Source organism: Pipistrellus hanaki (assembly GCF_964339955.1).
Source record: "Pipistrellus hanaki genome assembly, chromosome: 18".
NCBI lineage: Eukaryota > Metazoa > Chordata > Mammalia > Chiroptera > Vespertilionidae > Pipistrellus > Pipistrellus hanaki.
This window is the reverse complement of record NC_140520.1, coordinates 8,510,262-8,527,421: the sequence shown is the minus strand read 5'-3', so window position 1 is coordinate 8,527,421 and position 17,160 is coordinate 8,510,262. Positions and strand designations below refer to the sequence as shown.

The 17,160-nt window shown below is 40.8% G+C and overlaps 2 protein-coding genes across 2 annotated transcripts in view; both read left to right on the top strand.

Moving 5' to 3' along the window:
* The window catches only part of SPAG17 (sperm associated antigen 17), a gene marked incomplete at its 5' end in the record, with an annotated part of 126,495 nt that extends 110,922 nt beyond the window's left edge, over nucleotides 1–15,573 (top strand). The window contains 11 exons of the mRNA XM_084866518.1: nucleotides 25–124; nucleotides 626–673; nucleotides 1,017–1,126; nucleotides 1,742–1,876; nucleotides 3,588–3,728; nucleotides 4,526–4,662; nucleotides 5,931–6,115; nucleotides 8,134–8,194; nucleotides 10,851–10,995; nucleotides 13,059–13,203; nucleotides 15,455–15,573. Of these exons, the coding sequence (XP_084722644.1) occupies nucleotides 25–124; nucleotides 626–673; nucleotides 1,017–1,126; nucleotides 1,742–1,876; nucleotides 3,588–3,728; nucleotides 4,526–4,662; nucleotides 5,931–6,115; nucleotides 8,134–8,194; nucleotides 10,851–10,995; nucleotides 13,059–13,198 (1,202 nt within the window). The 3' untranslated portion in view covers nucleotides 13,199–13,203; nucleotides 15,455–15,573. The remainder of the gene's footprint in view (nucleotides 1–24; nucleotides 125–625; nucleotides 674–1,016; nucleotides 1,127–1,741; nucleotides 1,877–3,587; nucleotides 3,729–4,525; nucleotides 4,663–5,930; nucleotides 6,116–8,133; nucleotides 8,195–10,850; nucleotides 10,996–13,058; nucleotides 13,204–15,454) is intronic.
* The window catches only part of LOC311612826 (protein S100-A12-like), a 266,221-nt gene that overhangs the window by 205,992 nt on the left and 43,069 nt on the right, over nucleotides 1–17,160 (top strand). The window lies entirely within an intron of this gene.

Here is a 17,160-nt window from a genome sequence, read left to right as displayed (position 1 = left end):
AGTTAAATGCATCTATTTTTAAAGTTGCAGCCCACCTAATCGATTTGTACAAGCAGTCTTTGACTTCTGCTCCGGAGTGTCTGCCAGACCCATTTGATACAGAGAGCACTGAAAAGAAACTGAAGTAAGCTGATCCAATAACGTTTTCCAGTTAGTATTAAGCATGCAGTGATTGAGGAATGGAGAGATGCGGGTATCATTACCATGGGTGACCACATCCAGGAGATCTCTGCCTTTCATCTGCCACACTGTCAACAACTTATCATACAGGGGTGTTTGCCAACCGAGAGCATTGCCTCTCTTGTTTTAGAAGTATGTGCATTTATTTATTTATTCATTCACTGATCCAAATGGACATTTATGGCATGCCCATTATGTGAAAAGCTTCATGCTGGGAGCTGAAAATAGAGTGATAGGTAACAACTTGGCTAGTGCCATCTTGGAGCTTATAGAGTAGCATTGGTTCAAAGCATCACCTTAACTTATCCCAGAGGCAGTCAGATAGTGGGAACTAAGTAACTTACGTTATGGCCAATTAAGATAATAGAGAAGGAGCCAACTGTGTGGAAAGTCAGCAAAGTACAGTATTGCCTTTCTGGTCATACTTCTCTTTCCTCTCACACAGGCACGCTGCAACAGTAAAGCACTGGAAAGAGAAGATAGCTCAGCAGAGGTAATTCCTTCAGAAGTATATACACATAAACATAGGAAAAAGCCAGCTTTCTGGAGTCATAGGAGCTTAGAGGGGGAAGAGTTGGGAGGTCCTACCGTCCAGGCTCTCTGCCGTGATCTGAATCTCTTCTGTGTTTCTGCCAGTGGTCACTCAGCTTTTGTGTGACTATGTCCTTATCATCCAAATAATGATGCCCAACCAGCTGGCATCATTATTTGCTGTCTTACAATGAAAGTCTGATTTCTAAGTAGGAAAAATGACTGGGGTGTAGAGCTAAAACACAAGAAAATAATATTTTGAAATATATATGTCTCTTTTGCATAATTATGGAACTACTGACCAGGAAGGAGATTGAAAACACAAACAAGTATTTAATGAAAATTAGGAACAAAGTAATATCACCTTACTTCAAATCTGAATTTAGCAAGACATTTCAGTCTCAGGTAACTGAATGCAATTAATAATTATTGAATAAGAGGTGGTTTTTTTAAGTTGATATAGTGCATTTGCTATTATATAATGTTTCTTTCCTGAAGTTATTTCTTTCCTACATCTAACCTGCTAACTAACCTATACCCTTCAAATCCATGTCTTCAAGAGCAAATAAGAGAGAGACATAATTTAAGGTCTTACACCTAAATAGTGTTCTCTACCAATGGGTTACTACTTCTCCATCTCCCTGCTTTGAATTATCACTATTAATTGCCTTAACCCATCTATTTTAAGCCATTTTTGTGTGTCAAATTCTCCCTATTGATGCCTATCCTATGATAAATCTCAGTTTTATTCATTAAAGTTTTTATTCCTTTGAAATTATTTTACCCACCGGCTGCTCTAAGTTATTATAAGTTCAGAACTCCCTGTATTGCTATGAAAATTCCACACACTATTATTAACCAGAGGCTGCCTAAGAAGAAATTATAGGGAACTAATTAACAAAATCTACAATTGAGTTAATAAGTCTCTTGAAAAAATTTTTAGTTTACAGAACTTCATTTCCAGGACCTTAAAAAAGAGACTTTGATCATTGCTTATCAATTAAACATACTTGTGGCAGCTGCCTTTCAGCCATGTGTAAGTCTAAAATTATTCTTTTGGTTTTTCCTTATCTGGACACCCTTTCTGAAAACTTGCCTCCATTTACAAAGAAAGGTGAAGATGTGAGCAAAACAGCTGAGAAAAATCCAAGTGGTCTTCATCCGGGTAATGTGTTTGTATAGCTCCTGTTCCTGTGACTGTGCCTAAATGAAGAATACCTGAGAGTGGCTCTTAGACCATAACTACTTCCTACCACCATTTGCCTTAGTAACAGGCATCGCTAATTGATCAAGCCTATTCTCTTGAGACGGGGAAAGGCCTCAGTTTTTCAGCACAGTCCTCCAGGCAGCTAATGGCATAACCTGCTATAACCTGTATATTAGTCATGTCTGACTTACATGAGGAAAGGAAGATGTAACTAAAATTTAGTTGTCATCCAGTGTGCTTAAATTTTACCTAAAGGCATTAAGAAGACCTGGCTAATTGAAAAAATAAGGGGGTAATGAAAGGTTGTTGGAGAATAGGTTATTCAAAGGGTCTCAGAGCATCACCTCACATATTACCTACTAATTACCAGGAGGAAAATGTACCCTTACAATGGAGATAAATGGCATTTCTCACTTTAACAAACTTCATTCAACCAGGATTGGCCTACCCAAGTTGGTTCTTGATCAGACTTCTGCCAATTGTGAGACAGCCTAGCATGTGGTGGGGTGTAGGTGGGGTTCTCATACAGTGCAATATGAAGTGAGTATATGAGGTCTATGAAGGAGAAATCTTGCCCAAAATCTTTAAACTGCATTTGATTAACAGGAAACAATCAAACAAACCCCAAATGTAGACATTTTTTAAAAGACAATTGTCCTGGACTCTTCGGACATTATTAAAAGAAAAAGATGAGGTAATTATTCTATATTAAAAGAGACTAATAAATCATGAAAATGACATGCAACACATGCACTCTGGTTGTGGGTTGAGGAAAACAGCCATAAAAGATTTTGTGGGGCAACCTCACGAGTTTGATTGGGGGACTCTATTAGCAGGCATTGTGGCATTACTGCAAGTTTTCCTGAGTGTGATGATAGGTCAGAGTTTGCAAAGCAAGGATTAAGGCTAGAGCAAGGGCTTGTAAGTGTGATGGGGAGAAATCAAGGGTGAGGGTTGATGATTCTACCTACACCCTAGACAGGCATCACTAATCGATCAAGCCTATTCTCCTCTTGAGACGGGAAAGGCCTCAGTTTTTCAGCACAGTCCTCCAGGCAGCCACCACCATTCATTCAACCAGGGTTGGCCCACACAAGTTGGTCCTCGATATATTCACTTAAAATGTGTTCAAATTGCACTGATTCCTTAGAGAGATACATTTTAATTAACAATTAGATGTTCAGCCCTAGCCAAGTGGCTCACTTGTTTGGAGAATCATCCATCCCATGCACCAAAAGATTTCAAGTTCAAGTCCAGGTTAGGTCCCTGGTCAATTGATGTTTTCCCCTAAAATCAATAAATACATATCCTTGGGTGAAGATTTTTTTTTAAAGAATTACATGTCTACAGTAATGAATGCATTTAAGATTAGAAAAAAAAAATTTAATTCACATCTCAGTTACTCTTGCCAGCTAACATAGACCAAATTACTTGGTCTCTATTTCATAACCCAACAAGATAGCTACTACTCATAGTCAGAAACCCCTGAAAGAACCTGCTAGCTTAAGGGCAAGCACTGCATCATGTAGGAAGAATTATTGCCTCTTAGTAGCTTTCTCCTAGTCTTTCTCAAATGTGGGGGGTGAGCACCTTGTTCATTGTAAAGAACACGGACATTAGTAGTCATTGTACCATTGTCCAGAATGTCACCTTATAATATTTGTTTTAGGTTTTCTAGATCCCCAGCCAACAAAAGTTGTAGGACAGGAATCCTCAAATGAGGTTCTTTTTCCAAAATCGGAGAGTTCTGGGGATATCAAGGAGTCCACTAACCAGAAGCAAACTGAACATTTAACAAAGTCTCCCATAGGTATGGTAATCATTTGCTTTCTCAATACTGGACACGATGTCCTTTTGGAGTATGGGAGATGGTGCTGGGTATTGAAGGTATTGATTGTGGTTATAGGAAAATGTCTATAGTGTCATGGACCTGGAGCCTGTGAAAGGCTTCTTAGCATGATGTGGATACATTGGCAGGTTGGTTAACATGTTGGGTTTGGGAGGATGAGGAAGTCTGATGGCGAAGGAGTGGATATAATGATAGAATATATACTCCATTCCAGAGAAACAGGAAAGCAAGACAAGAATGAGGTGAGTGATGGTTTAAAATGAGAAAGTCAACTGATTATAGGTCTCAATGAGGTTAAATAATTGCTTATTAAATATGATAGAGTTATAATAAGCTAGAAGAATAGGAGGTGATGATATATAGAGGGAAGCTTGAAATGAGTTTTGTAAGTGGTAAAATTGTTGGGGTTGGCAAGGTCAAAGATATGGCATGGGAGTTTCTGAGATAGAAGAGGAAACTGTGAAGAAACAAGGTGATCAAGAATCAGAGGGGACAGTGTGACATCACCGAGAGAGATGGAATGGAAGGCCACCCTAGGTGTCAAGACTCCAGTGACTCCAGGGAATGATTGAGAGATCAGTCTTAGCAAAATGTGCAGATATAACACTAGAATTAATTTTTTAAAGCTTTTGTTCCTTTAAATGCACTCTTAAAAAAGAATAAAAGGTTTCCAAGTCAATAGCCATTATTCCCTGGGATGACCTCGCATATCTTTGAATAAAATGTCCAAGTGGTGATTTCAACTTTCTCTCTAACAGAATCAGATTTGTGTACACCCGTGAGAATCCCAACCCAGGCGTTGCTGCAGGATGTCGCAGGACAAGCCAGGAAGGAGAAAGTGAGGTTACCTCATTATTTGATGAGTTCCAAGCCCAAGTCTCTACCTCTTACAAAGGTAAAAGACATGGGGACACATTTCCCAGAGCCAAGCAATGTTTTATGTAAACCTGACCCATTGGAGGGACTGATGGCCCGCCACTGTGTGCTATTTACTGGACATACCATCTCACCTCAAAGGCCTGCAGGTCACACACAGATGAGCTGAGTCAGTGCTTTGCTCCTATAGACTCCCTGGAGGAATTCTGAGCCCACAGTTCATTGGTAGCTTGAAATCAGCCCAGATGGGAATTCTTACATCAAAGAAGCTGACAATGGCTGTTAATCAGGGTTCTTTTCAGGAAGCCAGTGTTACTAGCACACTGCTGGCTAAAGAGGGTCATCTGCCACCCTTCTCGTGACTCTTAGGATAAAATCCAAATATCTTAGTCTGACTACAAGCGTGGCCCCGTTTGCTTATTGGATCACCTGTACTTCTGCCATTGTAGGTTGTTAGTTCTTTAGTTCTTAGTCCTTTAAAAGCATCCAGCTCCTTCCTTCCTCAGAGCCTTGGAGATGAAGAGTCCGCCTCAACTCTGCCGGAAGCCTTCCTTAAGCTCATCAGACAGGTTTTGATGTTCTTCTTCGATATTTTCATGGCACCCTGGGCCTGTTGCCATCACAGAATCTGAAGCAATGTATATAATTGATGTGATAGGAGTGCTTCTCAAACTTAAATGTGCATACGAATCACCTAAAGATCTTGTCAAAATACAGATTCGGACTCATTGGTGCAGGGGCCTGGGATTCTGCAGTTCTGACAAGCTCCCAGGTGAGGTCAGTGCTGCAAACCCGAGGAATACCAAGGGCGTAGGGCAATGGTTCTCACAGTGTGATCACCTGCCCCAGCAGCACTGGCAACACCTGAGGCCTTGTTATAAATGCAACGTCCTGACTCCATCCCACATTTACTGATTGAGAAACTCTGGGGATGAAGTCAGCAATTGGAGTCTTAGCGAGTCCTGGAGGTGATTTAATGGGAGCCAGCATCTGATCATCAGAGACACAGAGGAAAGAGCACAAACTTTGGATTCAGGCAGACTTGACTGTGAGACTTTGCTACTTACCACTTGAACAAATTCTCTACACTTGAGCTTCTCTAGGCTCAAACCAAGGCCTGAAATACTCCCTTACAATGGTATCGCTCAAGGATTACATGAGACAGTAAGTGTTCCTTTTCTCTCAAGACAAGCAGTATTTTCTCTGGAGACAAAGCCTTTATCTCATCTTGGGAACTCAAAATGGAACCATTTTATTTCATGTTGTTACTTTTTCTTTATTGCAAAGGTGCAAGATCCTGCTGGAGGAAGAGTAAGAACATCCTCCATTGCATTGGCTGCCCTTAACAACCCAAATTCATCCCCTTTTGGATTCCATCTTCTCCCTCCATCAGTGAAGTTCGGGGTGCTTAGAGAAGGGCAAACCTATGAAACCACTGTCAAGCTCAAGAACATTGGTGCGGACTTCTGCAGGTGAGGCCTAGGCACCCGCGTCTGCTCAGTCACCTCCTACTCTGGGGCTTGTTTTTGACTACCTACATCAGTGAATGTTTCTTGAATTGAACTGTAATTATAGTCTGACTCTTGGATTTTCACACCATTCATTCATTTACTTGCAATTCTCCCATTCATTGATTCATTCATTCTTCAGAAAATCAATATTTATCAAGCCTCAAGCATTAGTAGGTACTTCTTTGCCCTACCATTAATCATTATTCATACCTTGGTAGAAGCGACTCCAGGCCTGATCAGCTCTAGGGAAAAAAAGGGGGGGGGTACAGTATAAGTGTTAACAATAATTAACACACATAATTTGAAAGTCTGCTTCTCGAATTATTTCTCAAATCTGCCATCAACTATGATAACTGACATGTTTTAACTTTATGATCTAAAAATGATTTTAATTACATTACTTCTGCATAGTAGAAGCAAAAAGGGAGAAATATAGCCTGAACCATCAGGGTCATTTTGGCTCTGAAGTTCTGACTTGGAATTAATAACAAATATTTTAACTCGTGGTTTGTACTCCCAGTTGAAAACACACTGCACCTGGTATTCAGTGACAGGGAAGTGTCGGTCCCTCATTTCCAACTCAAAACCAATGGAATTTCAGAGCTTGTAGAGACTATGCCAGTGGAACAAACCGAGTAACTTATGTGGCTTTTTTTTAAATAATTGAATTGGGATGACATTGGTTCACCAAACCATAGAGGTTTCAAGTGTACAACTCAATAAAGCGCCATCTGCACATTGCATCGTGCACCCATTGCTCTGAGCAGTCTCTTTTGTGACTTGTTTTAAGGTCCTGAAGGCTAGAGAGTCAAGTGAGGCCTCAGACCTCCTGGATACCAACTAGTTCCTTGCAACTCACTGGACCCACACAGCTGTCATCACTGCAGCATGTGGGGGTACTATACCAAGACAAACTCCCCATTACAAAATCACCTCTTTTCCATTTTGGCTTAAACTTTAGCATAATGTGGAGGATTTTTCCATAAACATGGAATCAATGTTTGTTTCAATTGCCAAGTGTTTCTCAGTGTGAGTGGCAAGTCCAAAAATGGTTGTGATTCTGGACTCAGATTCAGAAATACATGCAGCAGAGCAACAGGAGCACGGGTTTCAAAGATCACAGTTTCATTTCAGTTGAGGCCAACCCCCACTTCAGAAATTATGTTTGCTGCCTAAGAAACAGCCTGAGGAGGACCCAGGCCACCAGATCAGATATTATTAGTTGTTTAGGTTGTTGCCAAGAAGTAGGTGGGGAGGGGTAGTCAACCTCACACTAATAAACTCATCCGTGCTGATCCTCTGTTCACTATAGAAGTTTAGCTTTAGAGAGTTCACTCCTCAGGGGGTTACATTTAGCCCCTCCAGGGCAAACAGCTGAGTTGAAGGTCACAGGATCAGGGTTAGGATGGATGTGGAGGTGGGCTTTCCCCAGCATTTTAATTTACTCCAGGTCTTCAACCTTCAAGCAGAACCCACAAACCACAAGAAGGGAAAGGGACCAATAGGCCCATGTGTGAGCACAGGGCTTTTCAAGTTCTCCAACTTGCCTGTATCTCCTCCCCGCAAACATCAAACCCTGTGCACAACAGAGCAAGACTGGCCCCCACGCTCCGCTGCTCTCCCCAAACCTTTATTCTTCAGCTTCGCAATCTGACAGTCGGCATTGTGCTCACGCAGGCAGCCACACTGCCATGCACACACAGCCAAACATTCCTGGCTCTGCCCAGCCCGGCTGCTTGGCAGGGCTGGAGCCAGGCTAGGAGCCTGCTTGACGGCGATGACAGCTGTTGGACGGGCGCTTGTGAAATGGGCCCCAGAGTCTTCTCCCAGTTGAATATTGGGTTGACTTTCTAATGGTGTGGACCCCATGCTCCTATAGCGTGAATATTAACAACCTTGCTGATTTTTAATACCCAGGTTCATCCATTGTTCATGGTTTTCATTATGGCATAAATTTATTCCCATCTCTCGGCCTGTAGGTTCAGGGTAAAGCAGCCGCCGCCCAGCACGGGACTGAAAGTGACCTACAAACCTGGGCCTGTAAGTCCCATGTGCTGCCTGTTGTGTGTGTCTGTGTGTTTCTGTATGAATGCAGATATGTTTCCAGTGAAGTCCTTTTCCCCATTCCATTTAAACCATGTTGAAGTCTCATTTTTTAGTAGCATAAGCAAAAGATTCCTGGCATTGGTGCAGTATGTGGCTTGATGTCACTTACTTCATGTAATAACCACGAGACGGAGCCTGTGTGTAAACAAAGTTAAACTTTGAGCTGTGGAAACATTTCTGAAGTTCGCCCAATACTACAGTTATGTATAGTTATACGAAAAATATATCTGTAATAATTAGACATGATTTAACATGCATTTGGGAAGTTGATTGCCTAACTATATCCTGTGACAAATCCTTCTGCAGTGAAAAATCCTTTGGAAAAAAGAAATATTTCAGTCTTACAATTCTATGTAACTCTGATTTGTTCTCTTGGTGTTTGCCAGAGAATATGATTAAGAATATTAATAAGTATATTGTTTAATATACTAAGGAACAGTATATATTAAATTCATCAGCTGCCCCATTTCTCCAAAGATCTCTGAAAATACAGATGTTAAAATGTCAACCTATTCTGACTTTATTTGATAAAATCCCATAGGATGTTAGTATAAAACTTGTATATTGCCACATTCAATTATAATTTCAGAACTTTAGTGTGACATAAACAAAAGTTTGTCTAAAATAGAATAACATCACATCTGTAAATCTTAACACTTATTTCTTGGTCAGCACCATCCTGCTGCTTTAACAATCCTTTCATTTCACCCAACAAATGGTTCCTCCCACAAGCCATGGTGTGCCAGGCTGCAGGGGGTGATAAAATGAGTAAGAGAGGGAAGGAGCTCACAGCCGAGCACATAGTGGGCGCTCAGAAGATGTGTGCTGGAAGACAGAATGGAGTGAGGAAGTCTGGTGGGTGCATGAACCCTTTGTCACAGGTGGGGCCATGCCCAGGCTCATGGGAACACTGGGCAAGGGCACCAGTCCCATGTCCAGCACACAGGGCTCACCGAGTCCGAGATGTTATATGTTGACATAAAGGACTGGCTTGGTTCAGTGAAGGGTTACCTTGGTTCAGTGCCCTGGCTTCTTATGTCAACTGTGGGTCCAAGCAGCTCAGTGATGTTGGCTAATGAATCCTGAGTGCCTTGTTTTCCTCTGCTGCAGAGGGAGCTCAAACCAAACCATGTCTTAATGCTCTCCCAGCTCTAATAATATCTTTCGACTTGGGAAGCAGTGCTATGCAGGCCCCAATTTCAAGCAGAAATGCATTTTGGGATTAGGTCCACAAATTCATGAGTCTCTCTCCCAAACAATTTATCACTGTACAGTGTCAAGATTTCAGAATCTTCACAACATAAGGCAAAGACAAAATCCAAAGCAAGCTCTTCTTCGAGGACTCTGGGAACTTAGCAGATCTTTTTCTCTTAAGGTAGGGATTGTACCAGATGCCAGTGTGCCTGTGGGACAGACCTTTCTAGATACTACAATAAAATCCAGAGTGTATTCTTTGAAGCTCACTCTGGCATTTTTTTTTTCTTTTTGACAGTAGGTTTTAGCTCTGGCAAATAAATAATCTGTAGACTTCTCCGTATGTCAATCTGGCCACCGCTTGCTCGGTAGGTTGCCAACACTAAATGGATCTGCTCAAAGCCTGGGCACACCTGTGTGGGGCCGCACTCCAGCCCCTGATGCAGGATGTCCTCCTCCCAGGCCTGCTAATGGTCGGGCTCGGAGGGCCCAGGGCTGATTCTCAGAAAGCAGAGCTCTTGGATCCCCTCCAGGATGTGCCTTACACATTGTTGAAAAAACTGAAATGTTCTTCGATTCTATTATTTTTAAAACAAGATGGAGGGGGAAATTATTTGTATCGAATTGCTTTCCATGTGGACTTATTTTTTCCAGATAACTGTTGTCAAGTCTACTTTTGGACCCCCCACCCCCACCCCCTACCCCTTAACCTCCACCCCCGAGAGGCAGCTTGGAAACACAAACAACTCTGTTTCCTGGCTGGTGTTCTTTTCAAGGAACAAGGCGAGGAGCCCAGTCCTCCTTGTTTCTTGAAGCTCGTTCCTCCCTGTTTCTTCTTCGTTGTGTATCAGGTTTCTTCTTGGTGGGTACAGACCTCTTCCCTATGACGTTCAGACCTAGGCAGTTCAGCCTTTAAACGAATTCTGTCTCCCTCTACTGGCTTTGTCACCTCACAGGTCTCACATAAGGAAAAGTAGAAATCAAGAGGCAGGACAGTGGTAGGTTTCTTAGAGTACATTCACATTTGTCTTAAATCTAATCTGCAAGGATGCCAAGCAATACAAACTCACTACTGACATTGAGAACTAGCACAATTATGGGCACTATAAAGTTTGCCTTTGGTATCACCTCTGGGGCATGGCATTCATCCTTATGCCTTTTCTTAATAGCACCTGGCTTTCTTCAACAACTTATCTTGGGTCCCATTTACTCCATGGAATACTGCCTCACTCATCCATGTAGTACTTCTTCTAAATGCTGTAACAGTCAGCATTCATTCAGGCCAAATTTATAGATGCGGGACGCAGATTAGTTTCAGGAACTTGCCCAACTTGGTGTGAAAGGCAGGATTTGAACTCAGATCTGTCTGATTCTAAAGCTCCATTGTGTCCCACAGGTGGCATCTGGCCTGCAGGTAGAACTCAAAGTGGAGCTGTTTGCCATGGTTATGGGCGAGGACAGCACCAAGGGATCGACACACATCTTTCACAATATTGAGATCATGACTGAGCATGACGTTCTGTTCTTACCCGTGGAAGCAAATATCCTTTAAAGTTCAGTTTGAATTGTCAGACATGGTGCAAAAATTGCATTTGGGCCAGGAGAGCACAGAAGTCAAAGGGTATTTTCTAACTCTCTCACACCCGCACTCCATAGCTTCATTAATTCCAAGCAAAGAGCCTAACACACAGCACCAGTATAGTCTTTGCAAGATGAATTAATGCCAATGTCATTGGCTGTGTATAGAGTGCCCCATTTTTTTAAAGCAAGTATTTGTCATCAAGAAAAACTCGTAATCTTGTTGAGAGACAGGAGACACCTTCTTATTATAAAGGTTGAATGGATATTCACTGAATTATGCATACATACCTCATATTAATGTCTCACATGTAGCTATCATCTGGATTTTGAGTACCTATTATATGCAAGGTACTATATGAAATATTTCTCTCATATAAAAATGAAAATTGGACTCTATCTCAAAAGACATATACTCTAGTAGCAGAAAGGCTTCATACCTGATTTCTATATTTTTTGTATTCCAGTGACATGAATCATATTACCCTGTTTCCCCGAAAATAAGACAGTGTCTTATTTTAATTTTTCTCCCAAAGTTGCGCTAGGTCTTATTTTCAGGGGATGTATTATCTTTCCATGCACTAGGTCTTATTTTCGGAGGGTGTCTTATTTTTGGGGAAACACGGTACTTTGTGCTATAGTTTATATATATAATACATATATATTTTCTTGTGTTATATATCTGATATTTGAGTCTTATAGAATGCAGATTGATGAAAGGAGATATAAACTAGAAAGAACAACTAAGCCCATAGCAATAGGAAAGTTCCAGATGTTTGGGAGAGTTATCAGGGAGTTTGAGAAGTATTAGGAAGTATAGTGGGAAAGTTGGTTAGAATTAAGCTGTAGAAGATTTTTAACCCTTGGCTTAAACTTTATTAAATAAGCAACAGTGAATCATTAAAGATTTCTGATGCACTGGGGACATGATTAGCATGTCTTTATAAAAATTAATCCAGTGTTATTGCGCAAGATGTGTTGAAGAAGAGTGGCTGGATATGCAAAGAACTATTGAAAAACTACGTTGACAGGCCAAGTGTAAGGACAAGAACTACATATGGCAACAGTAGTCACGTGGAAGGGGGACCTCATGAAGGTCATTTGGCAAAGAGAGCTGAAAAATCTGAGGTGGGACCCATCGATAGAAGGAAGAGGACAGGAGTTCAACTCCAAGGTTGCGGGCTCAGGTAACAAATCATGGATATACAGAACTGGATTTCAGCTGGAGTCAGATCTGGAGACATAATTTTATGCATCATCTATAAAGAGCTGATGAATGAAGGTGTGGGAAAGGAATATAAATCTGGGGTCTGTTTAGGGAGCAAGAGAAAGAATCCCTGCTGCTGATCACAGCCATTAGAGCAGTTAGCAGTGGTGCTGATAAAATTTATATTTCCTTCCTTATAGATTAAAGACCACCTGCCAGGCACAGATAGATGGTGGAAAGGATTTTATTAGATCTTTAACCTTCTTCCAAAGACAATGATAGTTCATACCCCTCTTTGCCCCTCTGCACCAAAAATCATAAAATTGTATAGTGATGTGGTTGGGGGGTCTGGTTATGGTGACTGATGGTTCCTCTAGAGAGGAAGAGCAACATACACTAGGCCATGGTCGGCAAACCGTGGCTCGTGAACCGCATGCGGCTCTTTGGCCTCTTGAGTGTGGCTCTTCCACAAAATATCAAGGCCTGGGAGAGTCTGTTTTGAAGAAATGGTGTTAGAAGAAGTTTAAGTTTAAAAAATGTGTCTCTCCAAAGAAATTTCAATCATTGTACTGTTGATATTTGGCTCTGTTGACTAATGAGTTTGCCGACCACTGCACTAGGGGGAACAGAAGAAATTCCAAGAGATCAATATCCATCCTTCATCCCCTAAGCCTGAGCATGTAAAACTTGCATTAAACAGAAAAGTACCTAAAATTGAGCTAATGGTGCTAGAGAAGAGGTTCAAATTCTGAAATGTTATAAGTTTGTGAATATAGATCACTTGACCATGAAAATCATAGTCCTTAATGAATATTATACCAGTTTTAACAAGCGACAATTATGATAAGAGACCCAAAGATTTTCCCCAGGGAAAGGAAAATCCCTTGGTCCAGAGGATGTCTTCAGTCATTTCCTCTAATCTAGGAGTTTTCCTGGCCCGTGAAGTCAGTCCACACTAGGCCCAGTAAGTACTAAATAATAATCTGATTTTTAACCGTTCAAATCTGAGGCCTTAGACCTAAAGTTTGTTCTCTTCTTACAGTCAGAAACCAAGGAGCCATTTAGTTTGGTGGAATGAAAATGCTGGTTTTTAATAACTACAATAGCTATTCTTTTATATACATTATCATATCTAATCCTCCCTAATACTTCCTGTGAGATAGGTATTATTTTCCCCACTTTACAAATGAAGAAATGGAGCTCAAAAGTGAGGATCCCAAAAAGTTTTTGTTTATGAGTCATATCTAGAGGACACCACCCTTCAGGAGGGATTTTTAACGACAAGGTATTACCCCTCCCCTCACCCTTGAGAGTAACCTCTGACTGACCAAGGGGAGACTTAGATGCTGTACTCACAGAAATATTGCCGTGAGCCATCAGGATGGGGTTGGTGGGGAGAGGAACCTAAGAAGAAAATTATTAAATCCAGGCATTAAAAATGAGACTTTGATGGTGCTTGTCGCAGGCAGGGAGATAATAGTATTTACATTTCTGGGTCGGCAACTACGTAATTGCGGATTTTAAAAAAATCAAAGACAATTTTTTCATGGAACTAAATAACTTTATTCTGTAATGTATTGCCCATTTTGATCAATGACCTTTTGCCATCTTTCAGGCAGCATCATAATCCCACGTTCAAAAAACTTCTGGTTTTTATTAGCAAAAAACTGAATCAGGTACGATTTGACATCATCATCATTATTGAAATTTTTACCATTCAAGGAGTTTTGTAAAGATCGAAACAAAAAGTAATCAGATGGTGCAAGGTCAGGACTATATGGTGGATGTGGCAAAACATCCCAACCAAGCTCCATTAATTTTTGCCGAGTGACCAAAGATGTGTGTGGCCTTGCATTGTCATGATGGAATACAACACCTTTTCAATTTGTCAATTCGGGCCGCTTTTCTTCAACTCCATTGTTTAATTTCGTTAGTTGTTCAATGTAGACATCAGAGTTGATCGTTCGGTTGGGTGGTAAGAGTTCAAAGTAGACAATTCCTTTGTAATCCCACCAAACTGATAACAAAACCTTCTTTTGATGAATATCAGCTTTTGATGTTGTTTGAGTTGGTTCACCTGGCCTGCTCCACGATCTTTTCCGCTTGATATTGTTGTAAACAACCCATTTTTCATCGCCAGTTATCAGTCGTTTTAAAAATGGATCATTTTCATTACGTTTCTTTAGCAAATCGCAGCTGCTAATGCGTTGCGTTAACTGTGATTCTTTCAGTTCGTGAGGAACCCATGTATCGAGTTTTTGAACATAGCCAAGTTGTTTTAAGTGATTTTCAATGCATGTATGTGATACATGAAGCTTCTCTGCAATCTCACGTGTTGTACTGTGACAGTCCGAATTGATTATTGCTTTGGTTAGGGCGTCATCAACTTCAACTGGACGACCAGAGCGTTTTTCATCTTTGAGTGAAAAATCACCAGAACGAAATTTGGCAAACCAATTTTGACACTGCCGTTCTTTTAAGGCTTCGTCACCATAAACAGCACATAACTTTTTATGAGCTTGCGATGCGTTTTTCCCTTTGCGGAAATAAAAAAGCAAAATATGACGAAAATGTTCCTTTTGATTTTCCATTTTTCAACGAACGCCAAACGAAAACTACAAAACAGATCAAAAAACTTTTTTTACTGATTAACAGCTGAATAGCCAAATATCAAATAACAAAATGTGTTTTACATTTGTACTACGTCTGCAAACCTAAAAATTCAACTGAAGCCATATATGTGTGAAACCCGCAATTACTTAGTTGCCGACCCTAGAAGAGAAAACAGCAACCCTAAAAATTGAAAGACTGAGTGTAATGAAGCATCAGGCCTCTCAGTTTCGATAGAGCTTACGAGTGAGTTTGGGTAACAGGTTTCCCAGAAATCTGACCTGGGTGCCCTGCCTCCGAACCAGAGTAAGAGGTGAGTGTCTACCCAATACCACATCTCACTTTGCTCTCCTTTCCATTAAGACCAAGCTTCCCCACCCCCACTTCCTCAATTCGCTCTAATGTTTGAGTGAGATGAATTCTATTACAGCATTTCTCTCAGTTCTGACCTGAGTTATTAAGTCCCGGACAATGGTTTTCCTCTCAGGAATTCTCTACCTACAAGTGTCTCCCAGAGCGTAACGTAATGGGCATCTTACCTCTTTCCCTGCAGCTTTACAAATGGCTTTGTGCTCTTTCATTTTTGCACTTTCTTCTCGGTATAGTTCCACAGCCTCCATGATCCTCTCAGCCTACAGACATGAGGACAAAGGACACATTCACCATGGACGTCAGAAGTCACCAGGACCCACTCCTTGACCCCAGAGCACTGCACCTGGAGGGCCTGCCCGGTTTAATAAAGACGGGCTAACACAGTGGCAAACTGAATGCACAGGCATCTCTGGTTCTTCTTTTCTTTTTAATTTTCAGGGAGGGACCGAGTGTTCTGGGCTCCGCTAAGAATGGAGGGGGACACCTGGGAAGGGCAACTCCCAGGAATGGCTAAAAGGCGCTACTTCCATTCCACGGCCGATGCTCCACTCCCCAGCCACAATGGCCAGGGCTACATGTTTACCTTTTCATCTATGAGAATGAACAGAAAGCCAGAATGAGGCTAAAAAGTTCCTTCATCCTGAATTTAAGTAGAGGATTTGAGTCTAAAAAAATAAACCAAAAAATAATAATAAATAAAATATTTAAAAATAGGAAGAAAAAAAACAAAAAATCAAAGGGCTTTACTGAGATGAAGCTGAGGATCAGGAGGAAAGATGGGGGGGGGGAGTTAAATGGGGAGAAGGAGGAAGAAGAAGATGAAGGAAAAGCAATGTGAAATAATGGAATGATGTTGTTAGAAGAAGAACCATTCTGAAAAAGGAGTTAGTGGCCTTTTGGGTTTAATGCTCTTGGAAGTGTCAATAAGGATCAGCAGAAATACACATAGAGCACTGATGTTTCAATGACAAAGGTCATTGGTAACCTTTAAAGTATTTTCAGTTTGAAGCCAGAGCCAGAGTGAGGTAGATTGAATTACAAATGTGAAGTGAAGAAGTGGCATTACCTCTTTAGATGCTTTTAGAAGAATCTTGATAGTGTATAAGAAATGTGGTGGCAGTATAAGGCAAAGGAATGATAATATTTGGGCTCTTTGCTCAATCCATTGCTACTTGAGAAATTTTATTCGTAGTGTGTTTCATAGATAAGAATGCATAGTTGCTAAGTGTAAGGGCTTTAGAATTAGATAGTTGAGCAAGACTTCAAATATTTCGCAGGCTAGCTGTGTGATCTTGAACAGGCACTTAACCATCCTACCACTCAAGAGGATAGAATCTATCTAGATAGATTGATACACACACCCCTCACAGTTTCTTGTGAGGATTTAATGAAATAATGTCTGTGGAACATTTAACACAGTCCCTGATGCACAGCAAGTCCCCAATAATGTTTGCTGCTTTTTTTTTTTTTTAATCCCTTCTTACTCATCATTTTGTTCCTAGAATTTAGCAAGGCAGCTAGCTGGTCAAACCAACACAGAACCCAGGATGCATTTAGAAATCAATTTGAGATAAGATTCACTTTTATGATATTTTCAGAGAATATTAAAGTATGTTCTCTATAATTCTTTTGCCTACAGAATGTTTTTAATATTCTTAAACCTGAAATGGTTTGGTACAATTGAAATAATTCTACAGCTGCCCACTAGAGGACAGAAGAGAGTCAGGCAACATTTGAGAAGAAATGTTCAGGGACCAGTTGTCCTTGATTCTAGGATCGACTTTCCTATGGGAAACTCTGACACCAGAGCCTGACAATTGTTTTGATTAAACTCATTATTTTTAAGTTAAATAACGGATTAGAAATCTTTCCCAACATTTTACTGCCTTTCAAAGATAGTAAGCTGACAAGTTTTTATTTAATCAGTCTATATTTATAC